The 24,344-nt window shown below is 37.6% G+C and overlaps 1 protein-coding gene across 13 annotated transcripts in view; it reads right to left on the reverse strand.

Moving 5' to 3' along the window:
* Positions 1-24,344, reverse strand: part of LOC131438020 (dystrophin, isoforms A/C/F/G/H) — a 1,278,256-nt gene that overhangs the window by 479,400 nt on the left and 774,512 nt on the right. For all 13 annotated transcript variants that reach the window (XR_009230868.1, XR_009230869.1, XM_058607784.1 and 10 more), the window contains 2 exons: positions 21,196-21,368; positions 20,981-21,131 (listed from right to left, as the gene is read on the reverse strand). Coding sequence is in view for 11 of the 13 variants with exons in the window: in XM_058607784.1 (XP_058463767.1) it covers positions 20,981-21,131; positions 21,196-21,368 (324 nt within the window). In the remaining 2 variants the exon portion in view is untranslated. The remainder of the gene's footprint in view (positions 1-20,980; positions 21,132-21,195; positions 21,369-24,344) is intronic.

Raw genomic sequence — 24,344 nt, forward strand, 5'->3', positions numbered from 1 at the left:
CTTACGCGAAAAATCCAAGCAAAAGTAAAGAGTTTTCCGCGTTGTTTTAAAGTTTTCAGAAAACTTAAATTTTGATTTGTTTGTTGTTATCTCGCACTGTTCAAAATATTATCCTAAATTCCTGATCATATTTTTGATGAAATAGTGAAAGAATTATGTTGCCGCCTTTAATACAAGTCGAGATATTCACGATTAAGTTCTGCCCACTCATCCATATGGCTAATTTTGAAAAGGCACCCCATAGTAAAGTAAGTCGTATTCACGACAAAATCCGAAGAATATTCCTTCTCTGATGTCACCCCAGGACGCAGCTGAAGGAATACTTTAATCACACCAGTAGAGAAGTCAAATTCTCTAGGCCACCAGTTTGTGTGTTCTCACAATTTAGAATTCAACATTGTTGGCCGTTGCGGATAGGGTAGCGTGGTTCCTGAGGAAAGCAGAATCACAGCGCATGAGCTGATGGCTATTATGAAAAAATCTGAAAATATGAAGACTCCCGGTTTCGACAGCACAGAGCTAAAACATTTGAGTATTCGTTCATTTGTTTTCTTAGCTAAAATTTAAAAGAGGTGCTGGGAGCTGGAATGATATCTTTTTTCCAAGAGCTATTGGCCCAACAGCTTACTCTATGCTCTATTAAAGCTGTTTGAAAAGTCAATACAAAGGCAAATTCTTGTTTTCGCAGATGAACAGGATATATTACTGGAATAACAGTTTGGATTCCGGAAAGAAAGATCCATCATTCACCAACTCACAAGGGTCAACAGCGGCATGCAGCAAAACAAATCAGTGTCCATAACGACTGCCATGGCAATATTTGATATTGAAAATGCATTCGACAATATGTGGCACGATGGCCTGGTGTTTAAACTGCATCGGTATAATTTTCCGGTGTATCTTATTAAAATTATCAAAAATTATCTTGCTGATAGAGCATTCCAGGTTTCTCTGAATTATGCACTTTCAGAAAGATTTACTACTGCTGCTGGTGTACCCCAAGGAAGTATCCTAGGTTCCATCCTATACAAAATTTTTACATCAGACATCCCACCTCCCGAAGGTGGTGTTCTGTCACAATTTGTCGATGATACTGCCATTCTTTACAAAGGTCGTGTCATTAATGCTCTGAAGAATAAACTACAGACAGGTCTGGACGCTATAACTGAATATTTTACACGCTGGAAAATTATGATCAATGCAGCGAAAACTCAGGTCATATTGTTTCCACATTCAAGATCTCCAAAACTTGTTCTATCAGACGAATGCCGAACACGTTTCGGTGTAGAGGTCATCCAATGCACAGTGGGGAAAAACGATCAAAAACGCGACTTTGCTCAATAATTTTATAAAAACATGAGCAAATATTTTCAAAATTAGTATTTCTTATGCAATTTTTCTGTAGAATCGATTTATGATAGTTAGAAGATCCGCAAAATTCACTATCATGCCCGTTTTGCTCCAATTCGTCTTTATTCTGACTTTACTTTGAAAACTAACTGTGAAACTCAGGAAAAAATTCAATTCCACCAATCGGAAGGTATTCCTGACATGCTCATAAGTTAAATGGATTGTTTTTAATAAGATTGACGGCAAACAACTGTATTCTGTTTTACCCCCAGTCATCTTCTTCCGTGAATTCACAGAAAAAAAAGTTCTACTGATCGGTGTTTGAACCAATTTTTTTTAAACAAGCCAGTTCTATGTTTCGCATATAATCTCAAATAATTATTTACAGATAGTGTTCATGATCGCATGCTTCTTGCTACATTGTTTTACCCTAGTTTTCCGACAAATATAATTTTATGTTGAATTCAGAGTTACAATCCCGAAGCAGATTCAGTATGACCTACCAATATTGGTTCATATTACGTGCAAAACATCTGTGATCCAATTAAACACAATGGGAATGACAGTACTAGCCTGTTTAACCCGTTTTACCCCAATTTAATTCATAAGACGTATTTCTGGTTAAACTTTCTTTCACATATCGAAAGCAGGCTGATTGCGGTTGATGAAAATCGATTGATGTTACGAAGAAATATCTGAAAATAGGATTACAAATGAATTCAATGTGGAGCAAAATCTTAAGACTCAGTTAAAGGATAAATCGATTTTCATCAACCGCAATCAGCCTGCTTTCGGTATGCGAGAGAAAGTTTAACCAGAAATACGACTTTTGATATAAATTGGGGTAAAACTGGTTACACAGGCTAGTACTGTCATTCTCATTATGTTTAATTGAATCACAGATGTTTTGCACGTATTATGAACCAATGTTGATAGATCGCATTGGATTTGATTCTGGATTGTAGATCATATTTCAATTGAATATTATAACTAGAAAAGAAATGGGGTAAAACGGTGCAACGAGTTTTCTGCTGTCAATAAAACTATATGCAATCGATTTGTTAGACTTTTTTACATCGGAAACACTCTATTCGCTCTTGTGCAAGTTCTTCGGTTTCATGTTATATAGTTAAGCTTGAATACAATGCAGTATAAAAAGGGAACTTGGGGTAAAATGAACATGATAGCGTTTCGTGCGGTCCTTCTAAATACATGGAATCGATTTTACTGATTTTTCTACACCAAAAAAGTGCTTTGTGGTGAGCTGTATCATGCCTCCAAAAAAAATCGTCATGTTTTTGGTCCCTTTTTCCCCACTGTGCAGTGGTCAAAAGAAGTTCTCTATCTAGGTCGCACCTTTGACAGACATGTGATATTCAGGTCACATGTTGACAAAATCGTTCAAAAATGCAGCATACTGTGCACGAACGCACAAACTTAAGCTTCAGCACATACAAAGCAAGATCTTAAAGATGATTCTAAATCTACCCCCTTAGACAAAGACTAGTGCAGTACATAAGATGGCCTCCCTGGATATACTAGAACAAAGATGAAAAGCCAAAGGGTCAAAACACTTGTACTGTAAAAGGTTGATGTTATACACAAAAATAAGATTAATAAACAGATATTGATGCAAAAAAAATCTCTACTGTACCAGTCGTTGCATGGCTATCGTCAGCGATAGACCCTATGAAGGCTGTTTGATAGTCTGCTCTTTCTTACCAGAAGCAGATGGATACGAGAAATTAAACCGTAATTGTTTTTAACGATTTATTAATTTTACTTGGTTTGATGTAAAGTTGCCATAATTAAGTTCAGTTTTTGCAATGACTGAGTGGAAACATATATTGAAGAAGCCAAATGAATGAGAAACTCACAAAAAGAATGATTTTTTGAAAAAAAAAGAGATGGTTTGACATACATTGGAGAAATGAATGAGGAACTCACAGAAAAGATGTTTTTTTAAACGATAAGCTCAGAGACAGCACTCGAACTTGCGTTCTTATGCAATTCGTTCAAACGCGTTACCAATCAACAAAAAAATACTAAATCATTAAAAACAATTACGGCTTGATTTTGCCGTGCCAATCTGCTTCTGGTAGGAAAGAGCAGACTATCAAAAAGCCTCTATAGGGTCTGTCGCTGATAATAGCCAGACAGCGACTGGTTCAGTAGAGATCCAGCAAGTGATTATAAATATACGCTCCTAGCCAGTGATTGAGCGGAGGGATAGGTATAGATCGAGAAAACTAGTGTTTGTTTTCTGATGAACAAAGAAGATGTTTGGATATATGATAGAGTCCAACACACAGACTTGATTTCGGGCCAAAAACTGACGAACAATGATTGATTTGTGACTTGGTGCATTGTCATGCAACAAGCACCATTTCTCTTTATCGCAATATTCGGGTCGAGTACGACAAATTCTGGCCATCAAATGCTTTAGAACTTCGATATAATATGCGCCACTAACCGTTTAACCAGTTGGAACGAACTCTTTGTAGATGATGACTGTGCTATCGAAAAAAGTGATAAGCATAGTTTTGATTCTTGAAGGAATTTTGTCGCGTTTTTTGGTTTGTGGTAAGGTTTTTGACTTCCATTCCAAACTTTGGCGCTTAGTTTCTTGATCGTTCTGCAAGCACCACGTTTCGTCGCCAGTAACAATTAATTTCACATTCCGATCCAAGGTACTCAAGATCTCCAAAACTTGTTCTATCAGACGAATGCCGAACACGTTTCGGTGTAGAGGTCATCCAATGCACAGTGGGGAAAAACGATCAAAAACGCGACTTTGCTCAATAATTTTATAAAAACATGAGCAAATATTTTCAAAATTAGTATTTCTTATGCAATTTTTCTGTAGAATCGATTTATGATAGTTAGAAGATCCGCAAAATTCACTATCATGCCCGTTTTGCTCCAATTCGTCTTTATTCTGACTTTACTTTGAAAACTAACTGTGAAACTCAGGAAAAAATTCAATTCCACCAATCGGAAGGTATTCCTGACATGCTCATAAGTTAAATGGATTGTTTTTAATAAGATTGACGGCAAACAACTGTATTCTGTTTTACCCCCAGTCATCTTCTTCCGTGAATTCACAGAAAAAAAAGTTCTACTGATCGGTGTTTGAACCAATTTTTTTAAACAAGCCAGTTCTATGTTTCGCATATAATCTCAAATAATTATTTACAGATAGTGTTCATGATCGCATGCTTCTTGCTACATTGTTTTACCCTAGTTTTCCGACAAATATAATTTTATGTTGAATTCAGAGTTACAATCCCGAAGCAGATTCAGTATGACCTACCAATATTGGTTCATATTACGTGCAAAACATCTGTGATCCAATTAAACACAATGGGAATGACAGTACTAGCCTGTTTAACCCGTTTTACCCCAATTTAATTCATAAGACGTATTTCTGGTTAAACTTTCTTTCACATATCGAAAGCAGGCTGATTGCGGTTGATGAAAATCGATTGATGTTACGAAGAAATATCTGAAAATAGGATTACAAATGAATTCAATGTGGAGCAAAATCTTAAGACTCAGTTAAAGGATAAATCGATTTTCATCAACCGCAATCAGCCTGCTTTCGGTATGCGAGAGAAAGTTTAACCAGAAATACGACTTTTGATATAAATTGGGGTAAAACTGGTTACACAGGCTAGTACTGTCATTCTCATTATGTTTAATTGAATCACAGATGTTTTGCACGTATTATGAACCAATGTTGATAGATCGCATTGGATTTGATTCTGGATTGTAGATCATATTTCAATTGAATATTATAACTAGAAAAGAAATGGGGTAAAACGGTGCAACGAGTTTTCTGCTGTCAATAAAACTATATGCAATCGATTTGTTAGACTTTTTTACATCGGAAACACTCTATTCGCTCTTGTGCAAGTTCTTCGGTTTCATGTTATATAGTTAAGCTTGAATACAATGCAGTATAAAAAGGGAACTTGGGGTAAAAAGAACATGGTAGCGTTTCGTGCGGTCCTTCTAAATACATGGAATCGATTTTACTGATTTTTCTACACCAAAAAAGTGCTTTGTGGTGAGCTGTATCATGCCTCCAAAAAAAATCGTCATGTTTTTGGTCCCTTTTTCCCCACTGTGCAGTGGTCAAAAGAAGTTCTCTATCTAGGTCGCACCTTTGACAGACATGTGATATTCAGGTCACATGTTGACAAAATCGTTCAAAAATGCAGCATACTGTGCACGAACGCACAAACTTAAGCTTCAGCACATACAAAGCAAGATCTTAAAGATGATTCTAAATCTACCCCCTTAGACAAAGACTAGTGCAGTACATAAGATGGCCTCCCTGGATATACTAGAACAAAGATGAAAGGCCAAAGGGTCAAAACACTTGTACTGTAAAAGGTTGATGTTATACACAAAAATAAGATTAATAAACAGATATTGATGCAAAAAAAATCTCTACTGTACCAGTCGTTGCATGGCTATCGTCAGCGATAGACCCTATGAAGGCTGTTTGATAGTCTGCTCTTTCTTACCAGAAGCAGATGGATACGAGAAATTAAACCGTAATTGTTTTTAACGATTTATTAGTTTTACTTGGTTTGATGTAAAGTTGCCATAATTAAGTTCAGTTTTTGCAATGACTGAGTGGAAACATATATTGAAGAAGCCAAATGAATGAGAAACTCACAAAAAGAATGATTTTTTGAAAAAAAAAGAGATGGTTTGACATACATTGGAGAAATGAATGAGGAACTCACAGAAAAGATGTTTTTTTAAACGATAAGCTCAGAGACAGCACTCGAACTTGCGTTCTTATGCAATTCGTTCAAACGCGTTACCAATCAACAAAAAAATACTAAATCATTAAAAACAATTACGGCTTGATTTTGCCGTGCCAATCTGCTTCTGGTAGGAAAGAGCAGACTATCAAAAAGCCTCTATAGGGTCTGTCGCTGATAATAGCCAGGCAGCGACTGGTTCAGTAGAGATCCAGCAAGTGATTATAAATATACGCTCCTAGCCAGTGATTGAGCGGAGGGATAGGTACAGAGCGAGAAAACTAGTGTTTGTTTTCTGATGAACAAAGAAGATGTTTGGATATATGATAGAGTCCAACACACAGACTTGATTTCGGGCCAAAAACTGACGAACAATGATTGATTTGTGACTTGGTGCAATGTCATGCAACAAGCACCATTTCTCTTTATCGCAATATTCGGGTCGAGTACGACAAATTCTGGCCATCAAATGCTTTAGAACTTCGATATAATATGCGCCACTAACCGTTTAACCAGTTGGAACGAACTCTTTGTAGATGATGACTGTGCTATCGAAAAAAGTGATAAGCATAGTTTTGATTCTTGAAGGAATTTTGTCGCGTTTTTTGGTTTGTGGTAAGGTTTTTGACTTCCATTCCAAACTTTGGCGCTTAGTTTCTTGATCGTTCTGCAAGCACCACGTTTCGTCGCCAGTAACAATTAATTTCACATTCCGATCCAAGGTACTCGGCCCTCCATGAAACGTTGAATCACAAAAAATCATTTGCTCGAGGAAAACACTGATTGCCGCACACTTGTTGCATCAATCGGATTGTTTCTGATACACTTTTACCAAGTTTTCGTTGAATTTAACTACCGCTCTTTGTTCTACGTTGGAATTTCAACGTCATATGAAAAAGTGATCAGGGAGAACTGTCACATCCTTGTTATTTGTCCATCATATGTAATGAAATATTACACGTAAATAGAGAAAGGTTCAAGCTTTAAAATGCGTATTCGAACATATCGTTATTATCTACAACTGAGATATGATTCGTGTCCTAGCTAAAACCAAGAATATAACCTGTCAACTGTCGATTCACTTTCCGAGCCAGTTTCGATCTAAGACAAGACAAGAAAACTCACGTTACGATTTTGGAGTTGGACCTTACCCATATTGTTAGTTCGGAATGATATCTGAATCAAATCCGAATAAGCGAAACATTTTCATTCAGAATTCTAAGAGAAATTTAGTATGTAATACAAATCTATGTAATCTTTAGTGCAAAAACCGACATCGAAAAGCTTCGCCTATATCCGATTATTCCGAACCAAATCTTTCGGAAATGAATGAGAAAAGATTAACTGAATTGCCAATTAATTTTCTTCTTCTCTGATTGTGCACGTTTTCGTGTTGAACTTTAGTTTAATTCGAAATTACTGAATTTATAAAATTAAATCTATAAGTTCTCCGGATACAGTAAACCAGTATATAACCAATTCATGCTAGAATTCCGGAACAAACTGTTGAAATTTCCTGGGAATCAACAAAAAAGACGTCTAATTTCTACTTACCTGATTTACAGAGTTATATGTATTTCATAAGTACACGGAATGCCGCTAGGTATGAAAATTAATGCGAAAATTAGAGTAAATCTCAAACGTTTTGCAGAATACCAGTCATTCGGCCAATTTTTTGTAATTGTTTCGTGGAAAAATATTGAGAAATAAATCGGTGAAGAAGTATTTTTTTCACAAAATATTCTTGAAGTGCTATCCCTCTAATGCAGATGCATGTGATTCAATTACTTTCTGTCGCTGCACAGTCGTTCAAAGCGCAATCGTACGCTCTTAACTGATAACTCATAGGAACGTGGTTTTTGAGGTATATTATCTTCAGCAAAGTTGCTATTTCCGTAACTTGAGTGTAATTTATGATATAATGTATTTTCTGAAAATGGTGTAATAAAACCAGTTTTTGTAAGAAAACAATATATGTTCAATTTATTTGAGTTTTTCATGTTATACAAAGTTTTTCATCATTGAAAAAGGCGGGTGGGTAATGTCAGATACATAACTGGATGTCGTGAATACGAAAAAACTGACACGCTCCCATCACTTTTCCGAATATGAGTTAGTTGATTGATTGTATGAAACTTTCCTCTTTTTCACTAATAGAGTTTGAAGCGATGCACTTACATTAAAGTACAGATTAGTTACATTAAATAGCTACTATATGACAACTATATATTCTAAACTTGAAAACAATTCTTTTTTAACTTGCTAATATAGGAGGCTAGGTACGACAAATTTGTAATTTATTTTTATTGAAGCTATGAAGTTCGAAGATATCTGATTCTTCTCGAAATTTCAGTACGAGACAATTGCAATGGCCTGGTCTGAAATGTTTCGACGATCTTCGGTATGCAAGAGTCATTTTAATAATAATAATGGTAGTAATAATAATGATAATAATAATAATAATTATAATAATAACAATACAGATTAACCTGTACATATATGTATGTATAAATAAAATACAGATTAACCTGTATATATGGCAACCCTGTATCGCATGGCATATTTTCACACGATCCCATACTAGTATAAAAATGTGTTCAACATCATCACTTTCGCTTGCCGTTCGTTATTAAATGTGTTAGTGACGGTACAAATCTGTCTTTCTACCGGTTTTTGGTGCCATCTAGCTGACGGTGTCTCGTACGTTCAGAGTAGCTGCTTTAACTTAAATGACGCTATTTCTCACATAACATTTCATTTTATACCTGCTAGTGGCATCGGTGGACGGACGTCCCCTTTGTTAAAATATCGCAGAACGGGAAACAGTGAAACGATATAAAAGAGAGAGTTAGTAGAGCGGCAGCCAGTAATACTGAATTGGCTGTCTAACTGTTAACAGCATCTTGTGGAATTTCACGCAGAAACACGCACACAGGAGGAACAGTTAAGGGCAAGGCAAAGTCCCGCTCGAACCATGCTGGTCTGCAGTTCCCAGTTGGCAGAATCCATCGTCTGCTCCGGAAGGGAAACTACACCGAGCGTGTCGGTGCCGATGCACCGGTCTATCTGGCGGCAGTGATCATTGTGCTGACGGTGTCTCGTGCATTCAGATCGGGAAACAGTGAGTTGTCAGTTTGTATTGTTTCGGGAACAGTTGCTCAGCAAATCTTTCTACAGATCATTGTGCTATGAGCTTTCAAAATACGAGAAAGGCAAACGCGCCTTATGAATTAGCTCTTTGATACTCATTTATACCAAACATTTCAGAAAAGTTTATTTTTGAACTATTTGAGAATATGTCACACAACTGAAAATTTTATCATAAAATTGTGATCATATTTTCGATGGCATGTAGCAAGAATTATGTTGATTCATTAGATACAACAGGAGATATTCACGATCAAAAACTTATCACTCTCTCAGAGGGTAAATTTTGAAAAGGCGCCCCATAGTAAAGTAAGTAAGTTTTTTTTTACAAAATTTTAACTTGTATATCATCAAAAGGCGCAGAAAGGTGCAGATGAGACTACTTACATATTAAACCACTTCAAAAGAGCTTCTATACCATGGTTGAATTACTCGTCTGCAGGCGAGATATGTTCTTTTCAAATATCTTTGACATTTGCAATGATAAGGTTCATTGATGGCTCTATTTCATTAAACTAAAATGATAGCAGCATAGTATGTTTGAGAAATTTGTGTAGTTTTTAATGATGAAAAACTTTGTATAACATGAAAAACTCATGTAAATTGAAAATATATGTGTTTTCTTACAAAAACTGGTTTTAGGACCCTTTTTCAGAAAATACATTATATCATGAACTACACTTATATTATGTTATGGGAATAGTACCTTCAGCGAATTTGTTTGAAATAACTTTATGAACAACTTTGTCGAAGTAACTTAGCCCCTATGTTGGCCATTGCAACAGCCCTAGTTTTACCATAGATCAAGATCAGGCCGAAATCATATCAAAAGATCTTCTAAAAGCATAATTCGCTCTTCCTTAGCTGGTACAGATAGTATATTAGTGAAGTTTTTACATTGCCCACGGTAGCCTATTTCAACATATTGCATCAGTCAGCAAAAACAGTGCCAATGAGCGACAAGTTCAGACAAGTTAATTCATGATGTACACAAGCGACACGATCGCGCGGCAATCGCATATATCCATAGCAATGAAAACATGTATTAGGTGTACAACTTAGCTTCCGCCGTTTTCCGATAGGTGACTGTACCGACTGAGGCTGGTCAAAATACATAGATGATAATACCTTTAAAGTGAGTGTGTACAGTGCCGAACGAATTGTCATCGCCGTTTCAGTGACAGTTGGTCTTGTTTTCGTATTAATCACGCTCGAAAATGTCTGTTTATGTGCCCAATTCTCGCCATTTGCGGGAAGTTTTACTTTTCTGTTAGAATTCGAAAATAATGCAACTGAAGCGCATCGAATACTTTCAGAAACTTACGGTGATGCTGCTCTGAGTAAAAGAACGTGTCGGGAGTGGTTTCAACGTTTTAAAAATGGTGATTTCGATGTCGAAGACAAACATGATGGTGGAAGAGAAAAAAACTTCAAAGATGAATAACAATTTACTACGAGCTCTTAAAACCGAGTGAAACCATCACAGGAGATCGCTACCGAACGCAACTGATGCGCTTTAGTCGCGCGCTAAAAGAAAAGCGGCCACAGTATAAAAGAAAATCGGCCACGGCAATGTCGCTGGCAGAGTCATCCTCCAACACGACAATGCTCGGCCTCACGTCGCACAAGTGGTCAAAAAGTACCTGGAAACGTTGAAATGGGAAGTCTTGCCCCACCCGCCGTATTCCCCAGATGTCGCCCCTTCTGACTTCCATCTATTCCGTTCGATGGCACACGGCCTGGCAGATCAACATTTTCAATCCTTCGAAGAGTTGGAAAAATGGATTGCTTCATAGATAGCGTCAAAAAAGGACTCCTTTTATCGAGCCGGGATCCGAAAATTTCCGGAAAGATGGGAGAAAGTTGTCGCTAGCGACGGACAATACTTTGAATAATACATCTGTAAGCACTTTTTCGCAATGAAGCTTAAGCTTGCTACCTCCGTGAATGCAAAAGTTGTCCAGCGACACGAGATCTGGAGGGAACCGTTATAGACAATTTCGAGGCACGTGATTTGACTGAGATAAGATTTGAGCAATGGGTTTCTACTGACAGATGTGATCTAGAGAAATTTGTCAAACCAGCAGCATATTTTTGCGGAAAACTAGAAAAACTGGTGATTCATGATTTTATTAAAAATCAGTAATCTGGTTTTCTTAAAAAGCAAAATCTAATTTAAAGACAGAAGAAATTGTAATTATTTGTGATTTTTCAGAAAATTTTTCATTTTTGCTTCAGGATGCTCTTCAAAGCCACTATTGGAGCAATGGTCAATCTACCATACATCCTTTTGAAATTTATTATAGAGAATCAGAAGAGCTTAAACATTTAAGTTTCATTGTGATTTCAGAAGTGCTTAAACATGATACCATCGCGGTTCAAGTTTTTATTTCACACTTAACATAATGTCATTTTTGAAAGACAAAATTCAAATTAAAACCCTTCTTAATCCACCTAGTGGTGTGATAATGCCTTTCTCTTCTTTCATAACAGTCTCATGAAAATATGTTTCATACTTTTATTAAATAATTTTGACACCAATTGATTCAGATTGATTCGAGTAGTTCACAAAAGCATGCTACAGTGTTTATGTCACACAGTCAGCATCATTTTTCCAAACTAGTGCTTGACATTTGCGTTGCCTATTTGTATGAAAAGAGTGATGCTAATCTAAAATAACCCTTCTCAGTCCACTTAGTGGAATTTTCATATATCTTGAAAAATCACCATAGCGGGGAGTACATGAAATTTTCGAAATAGAAAAAAAAATTTTGATGCCAAAAGGCTTAGAATTGCATGAAACGTCGAGATTTAGTGTTATCTCAAAAAAAATTTGCATGAGGACATTTTTCAAGGTGCTTAAACTTTTGAGCACTAGCGCTTAACGAAATTAGAGGTGATCCCAAAATATTGACATCCTTATATAAGAGCGGTAAAAATCAACGTGTTTTGTCGGTTACGTCATTTATACCATCATATCTCCGGAACCAAAAGTCATAGCCATTTGATTTTCGAACTTGATCAATACTCTAATAATAGCTTTCAAACGAGCCTAAGTTTGTTAAAATCGGTTGAGCCATCTCCGAGAATCTTGCGCGGTAAAAACACAACGCTTTTCGTCAGTTACGTCACTTGTACCATCATATCTTCGGAACCAAAAATCACAGCCATTTGATCTTCGAACTTGTTCAATGGCCTAACAATAGCTTTCAAACGGGCCTAGACTTGTTAAAATCGGTTTAACCATCTCTGAGAAAATTGCGCGGTAATAAAACAACACGTTTTGTCGGTTACGTCATTTATACCATCATATCTCCGGAACCAAAAGTCATAGCCATTTGATCTTCGAACTTGATTAATGGCCCGACAGTAGCTTTCAAACGAGCCTAAGTTTGATAAAAGCGGTTCAGCCATCTCTGAGAAAATTTAGCGTTAAAAATAGCTTCGAAAAGTGCACACACATACACACACAGACAGTTTCCGATCTCGTCGAATGGTATATAACACTATGGGTCTCCGAGGCTCCGTTCGAAAGTCGGTTTTTCCAGCAATTCTAATACCTTTCTATAGAAAAAGGCAAAAAGCAATATTTATGTCTGACTGAGCTGCCTCGCAGTACAAAAACAGAAAAAATTTGCAATTATTTGTAAATTTAAATCAATGTATAGCATTGATTCTGAGTGGCCTTTTTTGCAACTTCTCATGGTTAAGGAGCATGTGATGCACTCGGGGGTAATTTAAAGCGAATGGTACGATGTGAAAGCTTGGCTAAACTACATGAACACCCAATCATAACTGCAAAACAATTATATGAATGAGCAGAGCGTGTTTTGAATGTTTGTTACGTGTCACAAGAAAAATATGAACGGGGTGTGACCGAGTGGAGTAGTATTTATGAGGATACCAAAATGATTCCAGGCACACAGAAATACCAATCTTTCGTTCCGATTTCAGAAACCACAATCGTCACAAGACTGTATTCGAATGACAATGCTCGTAGTACTCATACAATTTTCAAAAACTTAAAACCTTAAATATAATTAAGAATTATTCATGTACATGTAATAATTGTAGATATAGCAAGCGAATAAACAATTCATGGAAATATAAAAATTGGTGTTATCATGAACAAATTTATTGCCTTTAACCTGTAGAATAATACTCTATTGTTTAAATGATTATCTTTCAACGAGAACTTGAAATTTCGAATATATCTGTAAATTGTTTTAGCTGTGACTTCTTCATTTTTCAAAAGGCACAAATGGGATAGCCATCAATCTGAAGATTTTAATAAGAGCTTTAAAAAAAAAATATCAAACAAAAATCGAAACCCTGATTTTTTTTTAATTTAATTTTTTTGGTTTATTTTGAAATTATTGAGAAAGAAAATCAAATCTTTGTTTCAGTGTATATTTTTTTAGAGTTGATTAAATATGCTGGCGGTAAAAATATTAAATATTACGAAATACATATATCTGTAAATTGTTTTAGCTGTGACTTCTTCATTTTTAAAAAGGCATAAATGGGATAGCCATCAATCTGAAGATTTTAATAAGAGCTTTAAAATAAAAAATATCAAACAAAAATCGAAACCCTTATTTTTTTTAATTTAATTTTTTTGGTTTATTTTGAAATTATTGAGAAAGAAAATCAAATCTTTGTTTCAGTGTATATTTTTTTAGAGTTGATTAAATATGCTGGCAAAAATATTAAATATTACGAAATACTAATATGGGTATGTGAGGTGTAATTTTGGGGGTAAAAACTAAACTTTTTCCTCTTGAGATTATCAAAACCAGTGTAGTTCTTCATGAAAAAATGATGGTGGTTCTGAAACGAAACCTTTTATGAACGCGTTCGTGATGGAGAGTGACGAGTTGAGTTCGAATCTATTGATTGACGATTTTTCATTTTATTCTGCTCCAATGAAAACGACCAGCAGGATGATGCGATAGATCTTCTATGAAGGAAATCTGTCTCTGTGACCTGAGCGTTTGAGGCTTTATATCACGCAGAAGGACTGCTTTCATTTCCGACTGCTCCCTTCTGACGACTGAAGTCCAAATAAAAGCACAACCTGAGCGTTTGAGGTTTTGTACCACGAATAAAATCTGCTCTCATTACTAGCGGCAGCCGACGATCGAAGTCCACGTGAAAGGACGATGTTAAAGATTGAGTCACCCTAATAAATATGTTCGATGTTCATAGGGTGTGTCTATAATTTGTTATCTGTCTATCATTTTATCGATCAAGAGAATTTAGAGAAAGAGAGGTAGCTACATTTGATTCTCATAGGCTTAATTAGAAAAATAGATCGAATAAACGCTCTCTTGTCCTTAGACTACCAACCGATACGGACGCAATTCCGCGAGTTTCGATCAGTGCCAAAATCCGAAATCCATGTGCTTTTCCTGTGGTCTCGAACAGTCTGTTCTAAAATGTGCAGCTAGCGAAGAATTTGAACATAAAAGTGGTCCTTCGAACCGGATACGCCGGAAAAGAAACTCGAGTCGTTTAGTGAAGTAACCACAAGAAACGCGATTTAGTTTTTCCAATGAACGTGGATTTCGGAAATTTGGATTCGCCGTGTATGAACGATTGGACGAATTTAAATAATGGTGCTTTGGACATTGTGTATCCATGATTATTTGTGACACGTGAACAATTGATCAATAATGAACAAAGAGGACGTGGACGTCGAACAATAGAAGAAAAAAAAGGTGTAACGAGAAAGTAAAGACGTTGGAATTACCGAAATTACCAGACATTCCTCTTCCTCGTTTCAACGGACAATTGGAAGACTGGATTTCCTTTAAAGGTCAATTTAATGCTCTTATCAAGCGCCGGGAAGGTCTTTCAGAAAGTGAAAAATTATTCTATTTGAAGGCAGCCATACAAGATGGAGTTGTTCAATCTTCCGAAGACACGTTTGTGTCCCTTTGGAAGGCCCTTAGTAGCGAGTTTGAGAATAAAAAACTTCTAGTTGATAAGCACATTGCCCAGTTGTTTCACTTAAAACCGATCATTCGGGAGTCAGGGTCTGCATTACGGTGTTTGATAAATGATATTACTCGCAACATTCGAGCATTAGCGAATCTTGAGTTGAAACTAGATCCCTTATCAGAACAATTCCTGGTACATCTCATTTGTTCTCGTTTGGACTCTCGTACTAGAAAGGATTTCGAAATGCAATTGATCGACCAGTCGTTACCGGCTTGGGAAAAATTGCTTGACTTCTTACAGTCACGATGCAGATGTCTAGAAAACATGGAACAAGATGGCAAGAGTTTACCTGTACTAGGTGTGGGCTCCCGCGTAAAATACAACTTCAGTGATCGCTCAACTACTAATTCTAAATCTTTTTCGATTAATACAGTTTCAAACTAAACTGCTACCATTGCCACTTGCTTTCTGTGTAAAGGTACTCACTACTTGAGCCGTTGCGAGCAGTTCCTTCAAATGCCACCATCGGATCGATTCATAAGGGTCAAGGGATTTGGACTCTGTTTGAACTGCTTCAGCAATAAGCACATGGTTGCGGATTGTAAGTCTAGTTCTTGTCGAAAATGTGCACGTCGCCACCATACGACTTTACATGAAACTGAACCAATGCCATCTACTTTAACAAACTCAACCAACCGAGCAAATAGTACAACAACTACAACATCGACGAACACGATCATTGCGACTGTCTCGTGATCAATTCTAAAGACAAAACAAATTATTCTTTACACAGCCGTTGGTTTGGTTGAAGACGAGTATGGAAATTCTGTGGACTGCAGAATTCTCCTTGACTGTGGATCGATGCATAATTTGATCACGACGCACGTTGTTAACACTTTGCGTTTGCGCATGGTAAAGGCTGATTGCCATATAGAAGGCGTTTCTGGTACACCTCAAGTTATAAAGAACAAGGTAGGAGCAACGATTCGCTCTACTGTCGATAAGGATGTCTCGATGAAATTTGAGTTTCTAGTGATGAAACGGATTACAACTGATTTACCAATCAGATCATTTTCAGTTGACCTAGAGCGTATTCCAGCAGATGTAGTACTGACAGATCCCATGTTTAATCGATCGCGGCGAATCGATATGCTGCTAGGAATTCAGGTGTTTAATGAACTATTTACTGGTCAATGCTTCTCCTTGACGGACGATCGTACATTCTGGTGCAAAGAAACAATTTTTGGATGGGTCGTTGGTGGATCTGTAGATGAGCAGGAAGAAAGGAGAAGTTGTACTAAATTTTGTGGAGTCGTTACAAACGAGGCGTTAAGCGAACAGATAAGCCGATTTTGGGAGATAGAGTCCATTCCGGAGGCACGCAAGCTAACACAGGATGAACGAGCAGCAGAACAGAATTTTGAAGACACATATCGCAGACTGCCAGATGGACGATATGAAGTGTGCCTTCCTAAGAGAGTAAATATTCAAAATCTGGGAAATAGCGAAGAGATGGCGTTGCGAAGATTCGTACAGACAGAGAGGCGATTAACGCATGATTCTAGTTTACGAGAGCAGTATAATTTATTTATGCGCGATTATCATGAGCAAGGTCACATGACAAAAATGGATCCGTGCAAATCAGGGTATTTTATACCACATCATGCAGTGTTCAACCCGGCGAGCATAACAACCAAGATGCGTGTTGTATTTGACGCTTCCGCACCAACGACTAGTGGATCTTCTCTAAACGATCACTTGCTTGTTGGTCCAGTTCTACAACGAAGACTAATCGACACAGTACTAAGGTTCCGTATTTCAAAGGTAGTGTTTACTGCGGACATTACCCAAAAGTTCCGACAAATCCAAGTGAGAGCTGAAGATCGAAAGTACCAACAAATTTTTTGGCGAGCAGACCAAGGAGACCCAGTAGAGGTATACCAGTTAACCACGGTGACCTACGGAACAGCATGTGCGCCATTTTTGGCTACAAGAACACTGGAGCAATTGTGCAAGGACGAGAGCAAAAATTTTCCTTTGGCATCGAAAGCGGGCACTGAAGATTTTTATGTAGATGACCTGTTGAGTGGAGCGAATACTGTCGACGAGGCTTTAGCTTTGCAGAATGAATTCATTCAGGTGCTGTCATCAGGGGGATTTAAGTTACATAAATGGGCTTCGAATCATCCAGAATTACTGCAGTCCGTACCAAACGCAGATGCGGAACAAGTTGCTTTTTTCGAGAATGAAAAATCCACTCGTACGTTGGGATTAACTTGGCAACCTCGAAGAGATGTATTTCTAACGAAACTACACGAGATTAGTTTCCACTCAGGCCCTATCACAAAGCGGTCAGTTTATTCGGACATAGCAAAAATGTATGATCCACTTGGTCTAATTGGACCAGTTATTTTTGCAGCGAAGGTGCGATTACAAAAGTTATGGCAACTTGAAGTAGACTGGGACGAAGTTTTAATACCAGAGCAAGCCGAATCATGGACAACTTTTCGTGATCAAATTGTACAGATGGGAGAATTATCAATAAGGCGCTGCGTACTCCCTTCCGTGACATCAAGGCAGGTAGAGCTTCATGGTTTCTGCGATGCGTCCGATTTGGGCTATGGAGCTTGTGCGTATATTCGTTCTCTCGAAGACAACGGTCACTACTCAATCGCACTACTTACCTCAAAGTCTCGAATCGCACCCTTTAAGAACGCTAAACTAACAATACCGCGCCTTGAACCTTGTGGCGCTCTAGTACTTGCACGATTGATTTCTAACATAACACACATCCTAAATATTACCTTTTCCAGAATCATTTTTTGGTCTGATTCTACAACAGCATTGTCCTGGATAAGAACTGAGCCAACTAAACCAATGACGTTTGTTTGCAATCGAGTTATTGAAATACAGGAACTAACCAAAGGCATAGAGTGGAGACATATTGGCACTCATGATAATCCTGCTGACGTTATCTCACGAGGGCTTATGCCTTGCGAAATCCGAGCATGCACACTATGGTGGTCAGGACCAAGTTTATTGACTCAAGATGAAACCACTTGGCCTCCCACTATTCAGCACATTCCACCAGAGCAACTCCCGGAAACGAAAGCTGTTTCTATCAGTCTCACTGTCATCGAACCACCACCGACGTTTAGCCTGTTCACTATGGAAAGCAGTTATCGGCGAATGCAACGAGTTATGGCATTAATGTTGCGGTTTATCGATCATGTTCGACAAGAGAACGGCAAACAACATCGTTATGGAGTACTGACGATACGTGAACTCGACGAAACTACAATGGCTCTAACAAGAATGGTTTAAAGGGAAGCCTTTCCGAATGAATTCGACTCTTTGCAGGCGGGAAAGGTAATTCACAGTAACAGTCAACTTATTGCGTATTCCGTTTTCCCAGACAAATCAAGGTTTAATGTGTTACGTGTTGGCGGTCGGAACCGTCATGCATCCTGGATGCCCTCAAACCAGAAGCACCCTTTGGTACTTCCATCTCGTCATCCGTTCACACTGGCCGTAATACGGGTGTACCATGCTGAATTTCTTCACGCTCCACAACAACTTCTTTTGAGCATCCTACTACGTCGGTTTTGGGTGATGCACGGACGCAGTACAGTGCGATGGGTACTTAGAAGGTGTGTCACTTGCTTCAGAGCGAAGCCGGTGATAATGCAGCAAATGATGGGCGATTTACCAAAATCGCGTTTAGAAGGAGGTTACCCGTTCCGAAATGCTGGAATAGATTTCTGTGGACCAATCTATATTCGTCAACACAATAAGCGATCAACTGTAATATATAAGGCATATGTAGCAGTATTTGTTTGTTTTACTGCCAAAGCGCTACATTTGGAGTTGGTTGGAGATTTGACGGCTGACGCTTTCATCGCCGCCTTACAGCGATTTTTATCACGCCGAGGTAAATGTGCTAAATTGTTTTCCGACAACGGTCTTAACTTTGTTGGTAGCAAGAATAAATTACGCGACATGTACGATATGTTCCAGTCTCAGGTGTTCAAAGGCAAACTGGAAATTTTCTGCTCAAAAACGGCCATCGAATGGCATCTAATACCTCCTGGCGCTCCTCATTTTGGTAGTCTCTGGGAGGCCGGAGTAAGATCAGCTAAGTACCATCTCAAACGAATCACTGGGACTGCGAATATGAACTTCGAAGAATATACGACTATTCTTTGCCGAATAGAAGCAGTGCTCTACTCAAGGCCAATTACCCCTATGTCAACTGATCCAACTGATATACAACCCTTAACTCCTGGACACTTTCTAGTGGGACGTCCGCTGAGTGACATTCCCGAACCCAACATCATCGATCGGAAGGAAACAACACTCTCTCGTTGGCAGCGACAGACGCAAATGGTACAACATTTTTGGGCTCGTTGGTCGCATGACTATATCACGACACTACAGAATCGGAATAAATGGCATAAACGTTTTTTGGTCAAACCAGGATTCATGGTGATAATACGCGAGGATAATCTTCCAACAATGCAATGGAGGCTTGGAAGAATCATCAATGCCATACCGGGTCCAGATGGTCTGGTGCGAGTAGCTGATATACGTGTTGGCAGCAAGGTTATTAGGCGACCTATTGCCAAACTGTGCCTGTTACCGATTGAAGATAATCTACAAGAAGTAATTGAAGATCGAAGAAATTAAAATCTTCCGATTTTAATGGAGGCAGCATGTTAAGGATTGAGTCACCCTAATAAATATGTTCGATGTTCATAGTGTGTGTCTATAATTTGTTATCTGTCTATCATTTTATCGATCAAGAGAATTTAGAGAAAGAGAGGTAGCTACATTTGATTCTCATAGGCTTAATTAGAAAAATAGATCGAATAAACGCTCTCTTGTCCTTAGACTACCAACCGATACGGACGCAATTCCGCGAGTTTCGATCAGTGCCAAAATCCGAAATCCATGTGCTTTTCCTGTGGTCTCGAACAGTCTGTTCTAAAATGTGCAGCTAGCGAAGAATTTGAACAGACGATCTGAGCGTTTCACGCTTTATACTTGGTTTGTTCTTACTGATGTTAGTGGGAGAACCTCACCTCGACATCCTGTTCCGTCTGTAGCAATATAAGAAATGAACAATTTTCAATCAAAGTTTACCTTTTATACACAAATTCCAGATCATGTTTCCGATAGCTTGTAGAATTTTTTTTTTTGTTGGATTAGACACATCAAAAGATATTCGTGATAAAGCTTTTCCCATTCTTGCACAGGGTAAAGTTAGAGTAAGTCGTATTCACGACAAAACGTGTTTATTTAATTTTAGTTTTCCGGTTGGTTTTCTAGTTCTTGGAAAAAGTACTCAACTTTTTTCAATGTAAAGTTTTTTAGTCAAATTCCTACAACTTCTTCTGGAAATTCAATACAATTACCAAGCTTCCAAGATATAAAAACTATGCATGCCCCGTTGCACATCTCAATTAAAATCAGTCTTAAGTCGAATCCATGCAAAATAAATGTTTTGTCATACTGAAAACGTGTGCGAAGTTTCATTCGAATCGGGGTATGTGAAGTCTAATTACTAGCCAATCATTTCTGAAGTTGCTCTTGAGTAAAAAATTCAGGTAAATGCACGAAATCACAATTTCTGGGATAAACAAAATGTGTGTTGAAAATTGTTATGATATTTTGTCATAAAAATAAAGCAGAAATGCTCGTTTACGAAGCCAGAACTGTATGTCTGTATATATTTCTATAGCTGTTGTTCAGTTGTTTCTTACCATACGTTTCTGTAAATTAGTCGCATTGCCTTTCATTGGGCACAGATCCAACGAAGTTAACTCAGTATCCTTGCGAATAACCCATTCGGTCAGCTCCCTTAACGACAATAACAATGCATTCCAGTGCTCTGAGTTTGATTCTAAACGGTTTCTATAAACAAAATTTGGAATCAATTAAACTTTTTGTTCAGTAATGTCGAAAAACATCCTATTACCTAATGGCAACACTACGTCCCTCCAGATGATGCCACCTTTGATTCATCTCATCCAAACGGCTCTGTAACATTACAGCATCTTCTTGTGATGTGAGAGAGCACAATAGTTTCCGTCCTGTGCTATCAAGCTGGTCATGGACAGTGCGATGCGACTCGATTTCTGATTTGAGATCCTAAAAATGAAAAAATAATATATCTGGCAGTACGAGAATATCTTTATTTAATAAGTTAATACATCAGTAAATAATAAGCAACATATTCAAATGGTATACAAATTTGAATCTTCAGGAATCAGAAATCATTATAAAGCCGCTCTAATGACACGTTCTTTTGGTTGAATTGCCCTCTCTAATCTATTCAACTTGATTCGGGACCAAAATCGAAAATTCAAGTAAGCCTTGGTTTGTCGAAATTCAATGAGACATCATTGAGGTAAATGCTTTATCCAACACGTCACTTACACAATTATCTCACCTGAACGAATTATCTTATGTTTTCGAACTTGTTGAGCGATCTATAAAAAATTGTGCATTTTGTCAGCTATGTCACTTATATAATTACATATCATATTACATTACATATTAGGTGTTATTCTCAATCCATAATTTGTACATGAATTGTACAAACATGCTTCCTTTATGCATCTAATGTCAGGAAGACTATTACGAACAATATAATTTGAAGGAACTCATACGTCAACAGAAAAAATTAACGGACAGTATCAAGGTACAGTTAGACTCGAATCAGGCCCTTATTCAGTATTTAAAAACCAAGGCCATATCGAATGAATCGCTCAATCATATCGAGTCATTATTGACCGATATTCAATCGGAGCTGACCAAAATAAACAACATTAATACTGTAACCGAAAAAAAAATATCATTGGAATTTCTAAGCTATCAGAAACCATAGCCATACATATGGAATCTCTTGCTGAAGATTTGGGTAAAACAAGTAATACTCTGGCAATTAATGCGCAGTCGGCAATCGAAAAATGCACTGCAGCTCTACTTCACAAATTTGACGAATTCGAAACAAAAATCGATGCTGACGCTAGTAATCTCAACATAGACACGAACAAAATCGTCTACCAAATTATGGACGAAGTTAAATTTTTATCGTCAGAATTCTGTAACCCAAGGCCGGAAAAGAAATTCGCCCATCCAAGCCTACAAGAAGAACTATTGAACTGTACTTCTGAAATCGACAGCACAACTTTAGAAACATAGGAGGAAATTCAACTATGCGACAGTGGCTGGCGCTTCAATGGAAGTAAAAAAAAATCTGGAAACGAGACTGGAGTGAGTATGACAAGAAACAGCGCACTCGACGGCTGCAAGAAAAACAAGCAGAAAAAGCAAACCTCAGACGGAAACATCGGAAGCGGAAACAACAGAATAATACAAATTTCAACAACAACAAAAACAGAAACAAATATTACAGTATACGCAGTAAAAACAACAACAACACCAACAACAGCAAACACGACAACAACAACAACAACAACAGCAACAACAACAGTAGCAACAACAACAATAACAACAACAACAACAATAACAACAACAACAACAGCAACAACAACAATAATGTGCACAACAACAGCAACTTCAACACTAATAGTAACAATACCTGCCACAACAATAACCATAATATGTCATTACAATATACCTTACCCTTGGACAAAGACTTACTAGCAGCTGCACGGGTTCAATTCTCCGGGCATCCAGGTGCAGATATTGCCTCAAAATGCATAAATTTTCAAAAAGGTGAAACAATCAACCCTTACAAAAGAACAAGAAGTATTCAAAACAACACTACTCCGGTAATGACATCAAAGCTGCACCACCCACTAACTGTGTGAACACATCTACAATATCACAGAACATAAATACGTCACACAGAACATAAATTCGTCACAGGACATGAATACAGACAGCTAATTCGAAATTGATCCAATGCGTCCTCCAATTGTACGTCTTCCTTCACAATCTGCAAATGGCGACGAACGCTTCTTGGAAGCAAAACTTCGTGACCCGAAGATAATGCACGTCGTCCGTCAGTATTTGTCATACATGTAAAATCAACAACCTACAGTATGCATCAAGGGTATGACACCCACTAGTGCAAAAATGCTATGAGCATCAGAAGGCCTTCCAACAACACCTGACCACCTCATACGAATCTTCATCGAAGTCCATCAGAAATATGGAATGAAACCTAAGGAAGCGCTGGCCGACCTGTACTCTTATGGGAAATTTTCGACAAGCGAACACATCCGCCGACTCCAACTAATCCGGGAAGCAGAACAGTTATTCTTGGAATTGAAAGTAGTTGGGACGAAAACGTAAAAATGCGAAAAAAAATTTGGAAATAACTATAACGTATTCCGGCATGACCGTAACTTAGCACTATCCAACAAAAAATCTGTAGGTGGAGTCTTCATTGCAGTAAGTGCTGACTTTTCATCCGACAAAATTGAAACAAATAAACACACAGAATTTGAAGATGTTTGGATCAAAGTATTTATATCAGGACAAAAACATATTTTTGCCTCTGTGTATTTTCCCCATGAAAATGCTAACAAAACAACTTTCGAGCTATTCTTTCAAACCGTAGAAAAAATTATGTCGAATATGGAGCCAGAAGTTAAGTTACACATATACGGTGACTTTACCCAACGAAACGCTCACTTCATCACCGATGAACAAAATGAATTAATTCTACTTCCAATTGCAGGAGAAAATGAAACACTTCAATTTATTTTCGACAAAATCTCTTTATTCGGCTTGAATCAAATAAATTCGGTGAAAAATAAACAAAATTCATATCTTGATCTTCTTTTCACAAACTGTACCGAAGACTTCTCTGTGAATGCCTCACCAAATCCACTCTGGAAAAATGAACTGGCAAAATATTTTGAGTATAGAAGGAAACGTCAATGAAGAAGTGAAAAATTCTATCAAATTATTAACAACTCAATTTCGGAAATTGTACCAGTAAAAAGAAGAAGAAAAAGTCACAATAGCAAATTGCTTGTCTGGTTCAACCCGCAATTGAAAAACTTCAAAAATAGAAAGCAGAAAGCACATAAGACTTATAGTAAAGATAAAAGTATTAACAATCTACAAAACTACCTCGACATTTGCACC

Source organism: Malaya genurostris, chromosome 3 (assembly GCF_030247185.1).
Source record: "Malaya genurostris strain Urasoe2022 chromosome 3, Malgen_1.1, whole genome shotgun sequence".
NCBI classification, from domain to species: Eukaryota; Metazoa; Arthropoda; class Insecta; order Diptera; family Culicidae; genus Malaya; species Malaya genurostris.